The sequence below is a fragment of the Sceloporus occidentalis genome, unplaced genomic scaffold (genome assembly GCF_023333645.1).
Source record: "Sceloporus occidentalis isolate IW3139 unplaced genomic scaffold, rSceOcc1.0.p SCAF_4, whole genome shotgun sequence".
In the NCBI taxonomy this organism is placed as follows: Eukaryota; Metazoa; Chordata; class Lepidosauria; order Squamata; family Phrynosomatidae; genus Sceloporus; species Sceloporus occidentalis.
Window position 1 is genome coordinate 84,938,670 of NW_028316984.1, and position 11,787 is coordinate 84,950,456.

Genomic DNA, 11,787 nt, shown 5'->3' on the forward strand with positions numbered 1-11,787 from the left:
GGTGGACCTTGGGCAAGGAGTCACACTCTCTCAGCCTCTTCAGGGGAAGAAGGCCATGGCAAACCCCCTCTGAAGAAACCTTGCCCAGAAAGCCCCATGAGAGGGTTGCCATGTGCTGGAAACGACTCCCAGGCAGACAGCAAGCCCTTGGAACCAGTCTTCCCTTGGGAGGGAAGGGGAGGAGGAGGAGAGTGAGCATGGAGCCCCAGGGAAGAGGGCTTCTCCTCCCCCCCCTCTTCTCTCTCTCTCTCCAAGGGGCGCCTCCTTGAGGCTCCTGCGCCTTTAAGGAGGAGCGAGCATGACTCAGCAGTTCCTTCCCTGGGATTTATCCAGCGCAGCTTCGCTCCTTGAGCTGAGAAGGAGAAGAAGAACAGCGCCTCTTGGGTCCTGGACGGTTCTCCCTTGGTTCCAGTCTCGACAGTGAGTAGATCGGGGGCCCTCTCCCCTTAAAGCGCCCTCCTTTTCCACCTTCTCTCCAGGAGGAATCCCCAAAAGTCCTCCATTTTGAGCAGGACCAAGAAGCCTGCATTGGAGAGGCCGGGTGTAAATAAATGTATTATTCATTTATTTATGCATTGATATTTCTCTGGGTGTTTTTTAGCTTTTTTATTTGGCCATGTCCTCATTTTTTCCGGAATGCCTCACATTTCGCTATGCCTTGTCCTCCTTTGCGATGAGGACATCTGGTTGCCCTGTGCACACACTGCAGAAGAAATCCAGTTTGACACTGCTTTGACCGCCATGGCTCCATGCTCTGGAATCCTGGGATTTGTAGTTTTGGTGAGACTTTTGCCTTCCCTGTCAAGAGAACTCTGGTGCCACAACAAACTACAGATCCCAGAACTTCGTAGCATGGAGCCATGGTGGTGTCAAACTGGGTTATTTCTGCAGTGCAGAGGCAGCCAAAGAGGGCAAGACTGGGGGGGGTCTCCTCCCAGAAGTAAGTGCTGCTGGGTTTAATGGGGCTTCCTTGCCTGCAAGTGTGTATTAGGGTTGCATCCTCGAAGGGAGGCTGGCCCCTAACAGACGTCCTCCTTTTCCAGGGTATGTCCTACGTTTCAACCTTCTCTCCAGGCGAAATCCCAAAATGTTCTCTATTTGTAGCAAGACTTAAGGAGCATGAATTTATATTTATAGCCTTTATGTTGTAATGTCCTTCATTTTTCTTGAATTCTTCCATTTCAAGGTTATTTCAAGGTGCCTTGTCCTCCTTGGAGGTTAGGACATCTGGTCGCCCTGCTCCTAACCAACAGTCTTTCCTTCTCTTTGCAGTGCCTGGCAAATACAAACTCATCTACTTCCCCGTCCGAGGTGAGTGATAACACACACACACACACACACACTTCTTCCAAGAAGACAAGGTAAGGAACTTGTGGCCCTTTCACACAGTGCCGCTACAGCATTTCCATCCTGCTTGAAGGCGCATGAGAACAAATCTTGCCAAGCAAACCCCATGATAGTTTCACCTTAGGGTTGTTATAACTTGTAAACAGCTTAAAGGCACACAACAACAACATACACTGTAGAAATAATGCGTTTTCATGCCACTTTAAGCCATGGCTGCATCCTGCAGAATCCTGGGATTTGTAACTTTGGGATGAACTGCATGCATTCATCCCAGACAAGGCTAAAATTGAAATTGTCAAAGATTTCCCATACCTTGGATCAAATATTGACTAGAGGGGAGGATGCAGTCATTTGAGATGTGGTGCTGTAGAAGAGTGCTGAGGATACCATGGACAGTCGACTCAAGAGCAGTTAATGACAACAGCAAGACAACAGCACTCTCTGGCAGAGAAGGCTAAACACCTTCTAAAACTACAGATCCTAGGATTCCATAGGATGGAGCTACAGCATTTAAAGATATGTCAAAATGCATTATTTCTGCAGTGTATATGCAATTCTAGCAGCCATAGCTGCACCCTGTGAAATCCCAGGATTTGTGGAAAGGCCATAGAGCTCTCTAGCTGAGTCAGCTAAATGTTGTTGCTGGGTGCCATCATTTCCGACTAAGATGAACCTGTCATGGGGTTTTCTTGGCAGGTTTTGTTGAGAGGAGGTTTGCCATTGCCTTCCTCTGAGGCTGAAAGAGTGTGACTTGCCCAAGGTCACACTGTGGGTTTCATGGCCAAGCTGAGAATCGGACCCTGGTCTCCAGAGTCATAGTCCCTCAAGCCACTACGCAATGCTAGGTCTATATACTTAAAATACCCCCTTTCTAAACCAGAACTCCTAGAATTCCATATGATGAAACCCTGGCAAAAAAGTGGAATAATAGCATTGTGTTTATTTGGGGGAGTTCTTTCTACTTGGCTGGAGGGGGGCAGGGAAGAAGTGGGACAAGGCTGCACATTCTCAAGGGTTTTGAGTTCTTTCTTGTAGGGATTCATGAAAAATATTGGGTTTTAAACCTGTTTTTCTCCCTCCCCCTCTGTTTATTCAGAAGTAAGCCTGTTGAGTAATGTGGAACAGACTGCACACTGAGGATATTCCACATGTCTTTCCTAGGCAGCAGTATGCTGAGCCCTGAGGGAACGGAAAAGATGTAGGATTCTTCATCTGGCAAGATCTTATTTAGAAATAGGAAAGAAAGTCCTGCTGGATCAAAGTCAGAGACAGATGGGTCCAACATGTAGGAAGGCCACAAGCAGGTTGTGAGAGCAAGTGAGCAGTAACACCCACTCGTTTTGCTCCCTGGCAAGGTATAGGGACTTTCTTACTGGAGGGAATGTGTATCCATTCTGATAGCTCCTTCCTCCATTAATTTGTGCAGTCTAGTTTTACACTGTCCAATTTGTGAGTTCCACAGTTCATGTGCTATGGCAACAAGTACTATCTTTTTGCTTTTGCTCGTCCATAGATGACCCATCTGTTAGTTTCAGATGCCATCAGTATTCATGTGAAATAGGAATTCTTTGCCACAGTGTGCATCAGTTCATGCTTGTTTACATTGAACCACATTTTCCATTTTAGTCTCCACTCCCCCATTGCAAAATCCTTCTGGAGCACTTCACTTTTTTCTAATCTCCCCAAGTATTTTGGTATCCTCAGCAAACTGGGCCACTTCAGCATTCACCCTTGACTTTAGCTCATTTATGAACAAATCCTTGGGACACCACCTGTTCGCATCCCTTCATTGTGATTATGGACAAGTTATCATTCTCTTCCATTTGTGCTCTTTAACCTGTTTCCTATCCCTTCCTATCCTATCTTATCCTATTGCTGCTACATTGACTCAAGAGTCTTTACAGGAGGGACTTTGTCACAAGCCTTTTGTAAGTCCAAGTAAATTATGTGTATACCTTTTACTGATTTATGACCATATTCAAAACAATAACAATGTTAATCTTTTTCATCATAAAAAGACATAAAGGAATCCAGTAGCACTTTTAAGACTAACTGGGTAAATTAAATTTCTAACATAATTTTTTGTGAATTCCAAGCATCTCATGAAGTGGAGTGGAATCTACAAAAGCTTATGCAACAAGTTTCTCCTCCCCGCCATCCCAGTTAGTCTTAAAGCTGCTAGTGGGTTCCTTTATGCCTTTTTATTAATTTGTGATCATCAGTGTTGGCAAAGGGGATAGAGAATAAAGAGGCTCTTTAAAATCTTACTCCAGATGGCATATGACAGTGATGGCGAACCTATGGCACGCGTGCCAGAGGTGGCACTCAGAGCCCTCTCTGTGGGCACATGTGCCATCGCCCCAGCACAGAGTTTGCCAGAGTTTGTTACTAGAAAGCCAGAGGGGTATGGCACTTTGCAATTAATAAGTGGGTTTTGGGTTGCAGTTTGGGCACTCAGCCTCTAAAAAGTTCACCATCACTGGCATATGGGATACTACTGGTCCCAAAGAGAAAGATCTACTTTGCAGTGCTATTAGGAACAGTAAGACTTTGGAGTGGAAGTCCAAAGTCCCATTCAGAAGAATGGGCAGGGCTACAGATGCATTAGGGCTGGCTTATGACATCTTGAAGTAAATGAAGTAATCCCTGTTGCCTTCTAAATATGCCAGTTCTGCTATAAGATAGCTAAGACCAGAATGTAAAATTGCCTAACTCCATAACTTCACTTGTGAATTAAAATTGATTTGCTATGTACCTGCAGAATATTCAGTAGTCTAGCTATAACTTGGATCTAAGGCCTCCTGGAAGACTTTGGCCCTTATCACATGTGAAATAGGAACTCCAATCCAAAGCCGTTCTGAAGGGAAGGGGAAGCAGAGTCGATTCGAATCCAAGACAATTCATATGATTAATTGTCACACGTGAAGAGCAAAATTGTGGTCATTCTGAGGCAAAGCGGAGTGAGTGCAAAATAAATTACCACACCAGACAGATTCAACAATTCGAATTGGCACCCTTGCACATGCTCAGTGGGCTGAGAAGAAGCCCAGGGCAAATCCCCTCTGGAGAAACATACCAAGAAAACCCCCATGACAGCTTCACCTTAAGGATTGGGGTGGATGAGGAGGAGGAAAATGAAGGAGCAGGACGTAGGGGGCCAAGATCAGGGTGGGGGAGGAGGAGGAGGATGAAGGAGCAGGACAAAGGGTGCCGGGGGGGGGGCAGATCGGGGTGATCTTCCGCACCAGACCAATTCAGATTGAAATCGAAGTGAGCTTGGAAACAATTTTTGTGAATTCGCTTGTTACCGAATTCACCTACATCAGGATTCACTTTGAATTGACTTTGGATCCGGCTCGGAATGACCCTCCATAGAAAGCACATGTGTGATAATCACGTTATAAAGTGAATTCGTATGGTTGGACCCGGAGTGGCTTCAGATTGGAGTTGCAAAAACTACCGTGTGATAAGGTCCTTTGAAATCCTTATTATGCCCTAAAGTTGACTGTATTTTTCTAGAATAGGAATAAAATACCTATAGCTCTCCAGCCACTCATGTGACAGTTACTATTTATGTATTGAAGTTTTTCTAGCTCATTCTGTGTCAGAGATCTGAGGCCAAAGTACAGTCAGTTGGTACTGTAACTACAAACAACCTTTGAATCTGACAAATTGAAAATCAAGCCAAAAATCTTTATCCTCCTCTAGAGTTATGCATGCATCCATCTCAAATTCTTTGTAGTTCCTTAGTAGTGACCACATGCATACACACTGGTTGATTTTCCCTGGGGCTTTTTCTTAGGAGCCATTCTGCCAGTATTTTTCTTGCCTGCAGATGTAGAAAAGTAGCATACTTTACATTGAATGCATTCTCATGCCACATATTCTGTGTTTCCGCATGATGTTTAAGATTTCTTCCTCACAGGACGTGGTGAGGCCACTCGAATGCTGTTGGCTGATCAGGGCCAGGAGTGGACAGAAGATGTGGTGACTGGGGAGATTTGGCAGAAGGGAGACCTCAAGAAAACATGTGTGAGTCCTGCTGTCCTGGGAGTTTTATTTTCTTGTAGAGAGTTGGAGCGGAGGGAGAGCCTTCTGAGATACAGGTTTTACTTAGCACTCTAGACTGCCCCATCATCTTTCTAATGTGCTAGAAGTTGCAACCTTACACCCAACCACTTAATGAGAATAGGTAATGAAATGTTTAGTTACTAACCCTTTTCCCACTTCTACTACTCTTTCTTCACCACCAGCTCTTTGGCCAATTGCCTAAATTTCAAGATGGAGATTTTGTACTGTACCAATCAAATGCTATCCTGCGTCACTTGGCAAGGAATCATGGTATGGTATGACCCAGGGGTTGTGGTGGTAAATATGGTTGTGTGGGTGTGTGACTGGTGAAAATCAGTGTGCATGTATTTTTGGAAATGAGGGAAGATGTATTCATATGCTTTGGATGTGTGCATGTAAATGTGTCTCTTGGGTGGGTTGTCAAGGATATATCACTGAGTGATGGTACAAAATGACTTTGAGTTGTGCAGCTGCTTTTAGTTCCAGCTTTGGAAAAAAAGCAGGATACAAATAAACATAATTATTATTATAATTATTAACATGTATTTATAGAGCGCTGTAAAGTTTGTACAGCGCTTTACATAGTAAGGGTCAAATAAAATAGGGAAGTGGGGGGAGAATAAACACCTGCCAGGCAGCATACAATGTAAAAGGACAACATTACACAATTAAAATGTCTCTAAAATAATACTAACTAGTGTACAATAAAGACAAAGTAAGCAGAAGATTATAATACTTCTATTTTTTTGGGGGGGATACTTTTTCAAGTTCCATTGTTAGCCAAGCTGGTTGGAGGATTTGGGGAGTTCTAGTCCAAAAATGTAACTTTTCCATGTTCTGAGGAACAATAGTACTATATGTTCTTTTGATCCCCATAAACAGTGGCAAAAACCAAGAGCAGGAGATAAAAGGCAAGCAAAAGCACATAAAACTACTCATAAAACTACATTAAACAACAGACCGCAGTGGCTAAAATGTATAAACGTAATTAAATGAAACATTACAGCCAAACATGCTCTTCTAGTACAACACTCTGGAAGGCATAAAATGGGGGACGGCTGTAATGCAGGGATTACAAACTATAGTATATGTGAATGGGAGGCTGGATATCCATTTGTGGAGCCCTCCATTAACCTGTGTGGATCCAAGGCCTGACCCGCACATTATCTTGACCCTAACATTATCCAGCCCTGGGAAGTATCTTCACCCGTCTTTCATCTTTCTGAGAGAACAGAGAGATTCAGTTGGTTGGGGTAAGTCCAAATGCATCGAATCTGGGTCTTGATCCAGGTAGTGGCTACACGAACAACTGTGCAGCAGGTCCCTGGATTGGTGTGGCTTTGCCTGTTCTTGTGGCTTCCTCCTTCCTGTTGTCACCTATTATTGGACGTAACTGTAAAATTCTAGTCTTTGAAATAGGAAGAACAGTGGGGCGGGAGAATCACAAGTGTGTGGGAGGTATTTTGGGTGGTGGGGGTGGACTTTAGCCAGGTTACTGATCAGCAGGATAGGCGACTTCCACCTAGATTAAGTACAGGAGTCAGACATTCCTCTCCATCCATTGCCTTAATATGAGGATGGGGAAGGCTATAAGGAAACATTTGTATTTTTTTTAAAGCCCAGTGGTTAGGTGTAAGAATTCTGAAGTTGGAGAGAAAGGGAAAAAGTATGTCTCCGAATGCATGAATGTTTCTATATATGATTGTGAGCGAATCTGATTAAACATTAAGAGACACCCTTTCCTAACTCCTTTTCTTTTGCTGCTCAGGGCTCTATGGTCAAGATGAACGAGAAGCAACGCTGCTGGACATGGTGAATGATGGAGTGGAGGATCTTCGTATAAAATATGCCCGCCTCATCTATCAGAACTATGTGAGCTAAAGGATGGTGAAAGCTTGGTTTTGTTTCCATTCTGAGGATTCCAAGATGTTAATGATCACTTAAAGTCTGTGATAATGACAGCAGGGTGGGAGGGGGAGGAATAATTGGACCATGTTATTTGGGGAAGTAGCTTTACCAGAGGAACGGTCTTGGGCAGGGTTAGGCAACCTTTTTGAGCCGGGGGCCGGGTTGCTGTCCCTCAGAAAACTGGGGGGCCGAAGCCAAAAAATAAATTATTATATAGGAACATTTTCAAATGTAGGACACGTTTTTTAAAAATGGAGGGCATGTGAAAAAATTTGATGATTTTTTAAAAAATGTTAATATAAATGCATATTTCTTAGGCATGATCAAAATGGAGGACATTTGGGCATTATTCCTAGACAGATGACAGAAAGGTTCACATGGCTATGCATATTGAACATGTCAAGGTGGTCTCACAAGAAGTGATTTGCCCTCAGGTTCAACTGTACTTCTCAGAAGTGTGTACTTGGTCAAGGGACTGTGGTTTTTCTTCACTGCGCATGAGTTTGTAAAAATCACAGCAATTTACATTGGCTGTGCCTCAGAGGCTTGCTGCTATCACTATCATCATCATCATCATCATCACTATAATTGTCCAAGAAAGGCAGATTGTTAGCATTCAAAGCACCATAAATACACAGAAAATGCACTTGCATATATTTAATAATAAAAAATAATGAAAAAATAAAATAAAAAACAAGGCAGGGGTGTATATATTTAATAATAAAATTAATGAAATAAAATAAAGCAATAATAAAAATAATGAAATAAAATGAAAAAGCAATAATAAAAATTAATGAAATAAAAAAAATAAGTATTTTATATTTTTAAAAATTAATTTAAAAAACCCAAGGCAGACCTGAAATGACTCACCTTTCCTCCTCCTCCTCCTCCTCCTCCTCCTCCTCCTCCTCCTCCTCCTCCTCCTCCTCCTCCTCCTCCTCCACCTCCACGCAAAGGCTCCTTGGGAAGCCCTGCGCGCGCGCGCAAGGAAAGAGGAGCCCATCCCCTTTGGGCAGCAGGCCAATGGCTGGCTGGCCAAAGGGGACGAGCTCCTGTGTCCTAGCCCCGTGCGCGGGCGGGAACACCCTGCTGCGGGCGGCAGCGGCGGCAGCGCTGGGGAGGAGGAGGAAGGCAGTGCTGGGGAGGAGAAGGAGGGCAGCGTTGCCCAGGAGGAGGAGGAGGTGGGTTGGCGGCCAGCTTCCCGCATTAGCCTAAACGGCGGTGGCCTTAACAGCGGCGGTGGCAGCGGCAGGACCGGGCTGGGGCCGGTCCTGCCCCCTCACTGGGCCGGGGGTTGCCAACTCCTGGTCTTGGGTTTTGCTATTCAAAATCAGAGTCTGGAAAATAAGACCAAAATTCCAATTAATCTGATGTACAATTCAGCTGAATTCTCAGTACAGAAAAATTTTGGCCACAGAGGTTCTAGTAGAAGGGAGAGTGAAACTAAAGGAGACTCAAGTTGAGCTTCACCCATCATCTGACTCTTGTTTCCTCCTTTGCTTGAGCTGGATGTATGGGGTGACTCCTGTAAGAAAGGAGCCTGTGTGGGAGCCTGCAAATTCCATTTCCTTACTTCTGTTGTGAGGAGTCCTTTGACCAAGATCAGGGCTTCTCTCTGGCACAGGAATAGGACATAGAAACCAAAAAATTATTCTCCATCTCTATTCTTGTAATATTATGGAAGGAACGTCAAGCTTACCTATAGGGATTTAAGTCTTCATTTAGTTTATTCTGTTGTGCAAGACTAAAAGTTTACAAAAGCTTTCTCCTTGCTGAGATAACAAGCATCTTTGCACTTTTTTCTTTTGCATGTTGGAACTTTTTTAAGTTTCAAAAAAGTTTTCATGAACAAAATGCTTTTGGTAAAAGAAAACCTGCAATTTTTCTGCAAATGGAAAACAGGTTCTGGTCTTATAAGTCTTGCACAGAGGTGAGATAGCTTGTGCTTGATGACGGGTTTTTTTTATGATGTATCTCTGCCTATCCTTTCTTGTTTAGAACATGAAAATTGGGGAGTAGTCTTTGTATCCCTTCTTACCCATACTCCCCAGCATTGCCATGAAGTTGGTGAGATGATGGGGTTCTTTGGTAGGAGGGAAAGAGACTGGGAACAAAGGGCCTTTTTTCCATGCTAACTGTTATCTCTTGACAGGATGCAGGCAAAGCTGAGTATATTGAGGCCCTGCCAGCACAACTCCGCCCTTTTGAGAATCTTCTGTCTCAGAACGATGGAGGGAAAGGCTTCATTATAGGCAAAAAGGTAATCCAGATCTTTTGGTGGAGGTAGGATATGGATTAGCTAGCTAGGAATATGCATTTGCTCCTTCAAGGAAAAGTGATACCCCATCCAGGACAGGTCATTTATCTAATACTGTATATATTATTTTCTATGCTTTGTCTATTGTAAAAATTAGCCCTTTGCATCCAGCAATCAAAATTCTGGGATTTTTTAAAATTATGCATCTTAAGCAAATGTGTGCAGTTTCTTAATTATATAAAATACTTAGTTATGGGAAAAGGCAAAAATTTGTGCAAAGCTCTGAATGAAAATCCACCGTCAGTCAGTGGACAGGTTGTTCAGCCACTTCAGATGTCAGTGTTTATTACCCTGTCTCTTCTAAGCCTATTATCACATTTATAAGCAAAGAAAATCTGTTTTGTAAACATGCTTTCATCTTACTATTTTAATGGTAAAAACCTAGCTTTTTTCAAAATTCTAAATTATTCCTCAAAAAAAGAGCAACTATATAAAACGTGATTCATATAGCAGGACTTGCCTGTTTATATCAAGATTATATTAATGCAAGCAGTTAATAGTCATGTTTCTTGAACTGAGCTGCTTTTTAAAAAATTGAAAATTGTATACATACAAGCAAACACACATTAGAGAACTATTTTCAGATGAAAACACTGAACAGCCATGGTCTCTTTATTATTTTGTGCTATAGTACATTTAGTGTAGCAAGAAATGATGGTGATTTTTTTTTTTAAAAATTGCAACCCCTTCTGACCTGAGCTGCCCTCTTTTCTCCAGATCTCCTTTGTAGACTATAACCTCCTTGACGTACTACAGTTGCATCTGGTCCTGGCACCTAACTGTCTGGCTTCCTTCCCTCTGCTGGCTGCCTATGTGCAGAGGCTCAATGCCAGACCACTTCTCAAGGCTTACCTGGAATCTGAGGGCCGCAAACAGCGTCCTATCAATGGAAATGGCAAGCAGTGAGACCAGTTCCTTCCCAAGGAGGCAGTTTTAATAATGTCCTGTGGAATCTTTATAGAACTTTTTTGTAGCATGATGCAAATAAAAACTAGTTTAAAGAAGAGATCTTTTGTGTCCTTTTTGGGGAGAGAAAGGGGTATAAATTAGCAGAAAGTTACTGGAATATTTATTTATTTATTTATTGTATTTATACCCCGCCCTTCAGCCCTAAAGGCTCTCAGACCGGCTTACAATTATTATTTTAATTAGTCAGTTCCTTGTCCTCAGGCTTACAATCTAAAAAGACACGACACAAAAGGAGAAGGGAATGGTGGTGGGGAAGGGGATCAGGTCCAGCATTTCTTCTCTTCCTCTGAGGCCTGGACTAAGGCAGAAGACTGGAGGGAGGGCCCAATGGCGTTGGGCCTGTCCTTTCACTCCCTCCAGGCCAGAAGATGGCAGCTGAGAAATGCTAAGAGTCTGAAGTCTGATCTCTGAAAGGAAGCAGTAAGCTAAGATGGCAGTTCTAGTTTCCACCAACAAAGTTGCACCTTTGGATGCAGTTGGCAAACAAGTGGGGGAAACTGTCTCTCACTTTTAAAAAAAAAAGATACGTTTGGCCATACAAGTTTGTAATTTAGAGTTGGGCTATAACACTGTGGGGTGGGAAGGCTAAACATCCCATGCTTCTTTCTAGAAATGAATTGGAGACCCATAGCTACATTAACCCTTTTAAAAACAGAAGTGAATCAGTCATAAATCCTTCAGCATCTTTTCTAGATGGATTTTGGCTGGGTGTCTTGTTTCTCCTTTTGAGCTGGATGGCACTAAAGAGCAGTATAAAAATACCTAACAGGCTGTGCTTGTTCTTGAGAGGTAAGAGCTTGCACAACATTTGGTGACTGAAGTTTGGAGTAAATGGCTCGCTGCTGGTCCCCTCCTGGTACATTGTCCACTGAGTCTTGGGAAACTGGGTGGACAGTCCTGTTTAACCTGCAGCATGAAGCTCATTGAATGGCTTTGAGCTAATCACTTCCTGGGCTAACCAGATCCACAGAGCTGTCTTGTAGAAAACTGATAAGCATGGTGTAATCTGGAGTGTCCTCTGTGGCATGTGAGGGCAGCAGATTAATAGGTTCACATGAGGGCTCAGGGTAGGTCATAGGGCACACAATGTTGTTCTCCCTTACCACTCTGCCTGGCTGCACAAAGAAACAAATATAATGCAGCAGCAGCAGCAGCAGCAGTATGCATGGGGCCAA

At 43.3% G+C, this 11,787-nt stretch overlaps 1 protein-coding gene across 3 annotated transcripts; it reads left to right on the forward strand.

The window, feature by feature from the left end:
- Positions 1-312: 312 nt before the first annotated feature.
- GSTP1 (glutathione S-transferase pi 1) lies at positions 313-10,649 on the forward strand. Of its 3 annotated transcripts, XM_089520676.1 has the most exons (8): positions 314-420; positions 1,273-1,311; positions 3,241-3,275; positions 5,273-5,379; positions 5,601-5,688; positions 7,187-7,290; positions 9,479-9,586; positions 10,361-10,649. In XM_089520676.1, exons 4-8 carry the CDS (start codon positions 5,293-5,295, stop codon positions 10,547-10,549), a joined length of 576 nt encoding a protein of 191 aa, XP_089376802.1. In that variant the 5' UTR covers positions 314-420; positions 1,273-1,311; positions 3,241-3,275; positions 5,273-5,292; the 3' UTR covers positions 10,550-10,649. The 3 variants fall into 3 exon arrangements, with proteins under 3 accessions (XP_089376801.1, XP_089376802.1, XP_089376803.1); XM_089520675.1 differs by lacking the exon at positions 3,241-3,275 and having other exon boundaries at positions 313-420; XM_089520677.1 differs by lacking the exon at positions 314-420 and having other exon boundaries at positions 1,295-1,311; positions 3,252-3,275.
- The last annotated feature ends 1,138 nt before the right edge of the window (positions 10,650-11,787 follow it).

Coding starts and splice junctions, on each gene's coding strand:
- GSTP1 (XM_089520675.1), top strand. Junction 5,380..5,600: donor GAGACCTCAAGAAAACATGT/GTGAGTCCTGCT, acceptor CTTCACCACCAG/CTCTTTGGCCAATTGCCTAA. Junction 5,689..7,186: donor TCACTTGGCAAGGAATCATG/GTATGGTATGAC, acceptor TTTGCTGCTCAG/GGCTCTATGGTCAAGATGAA.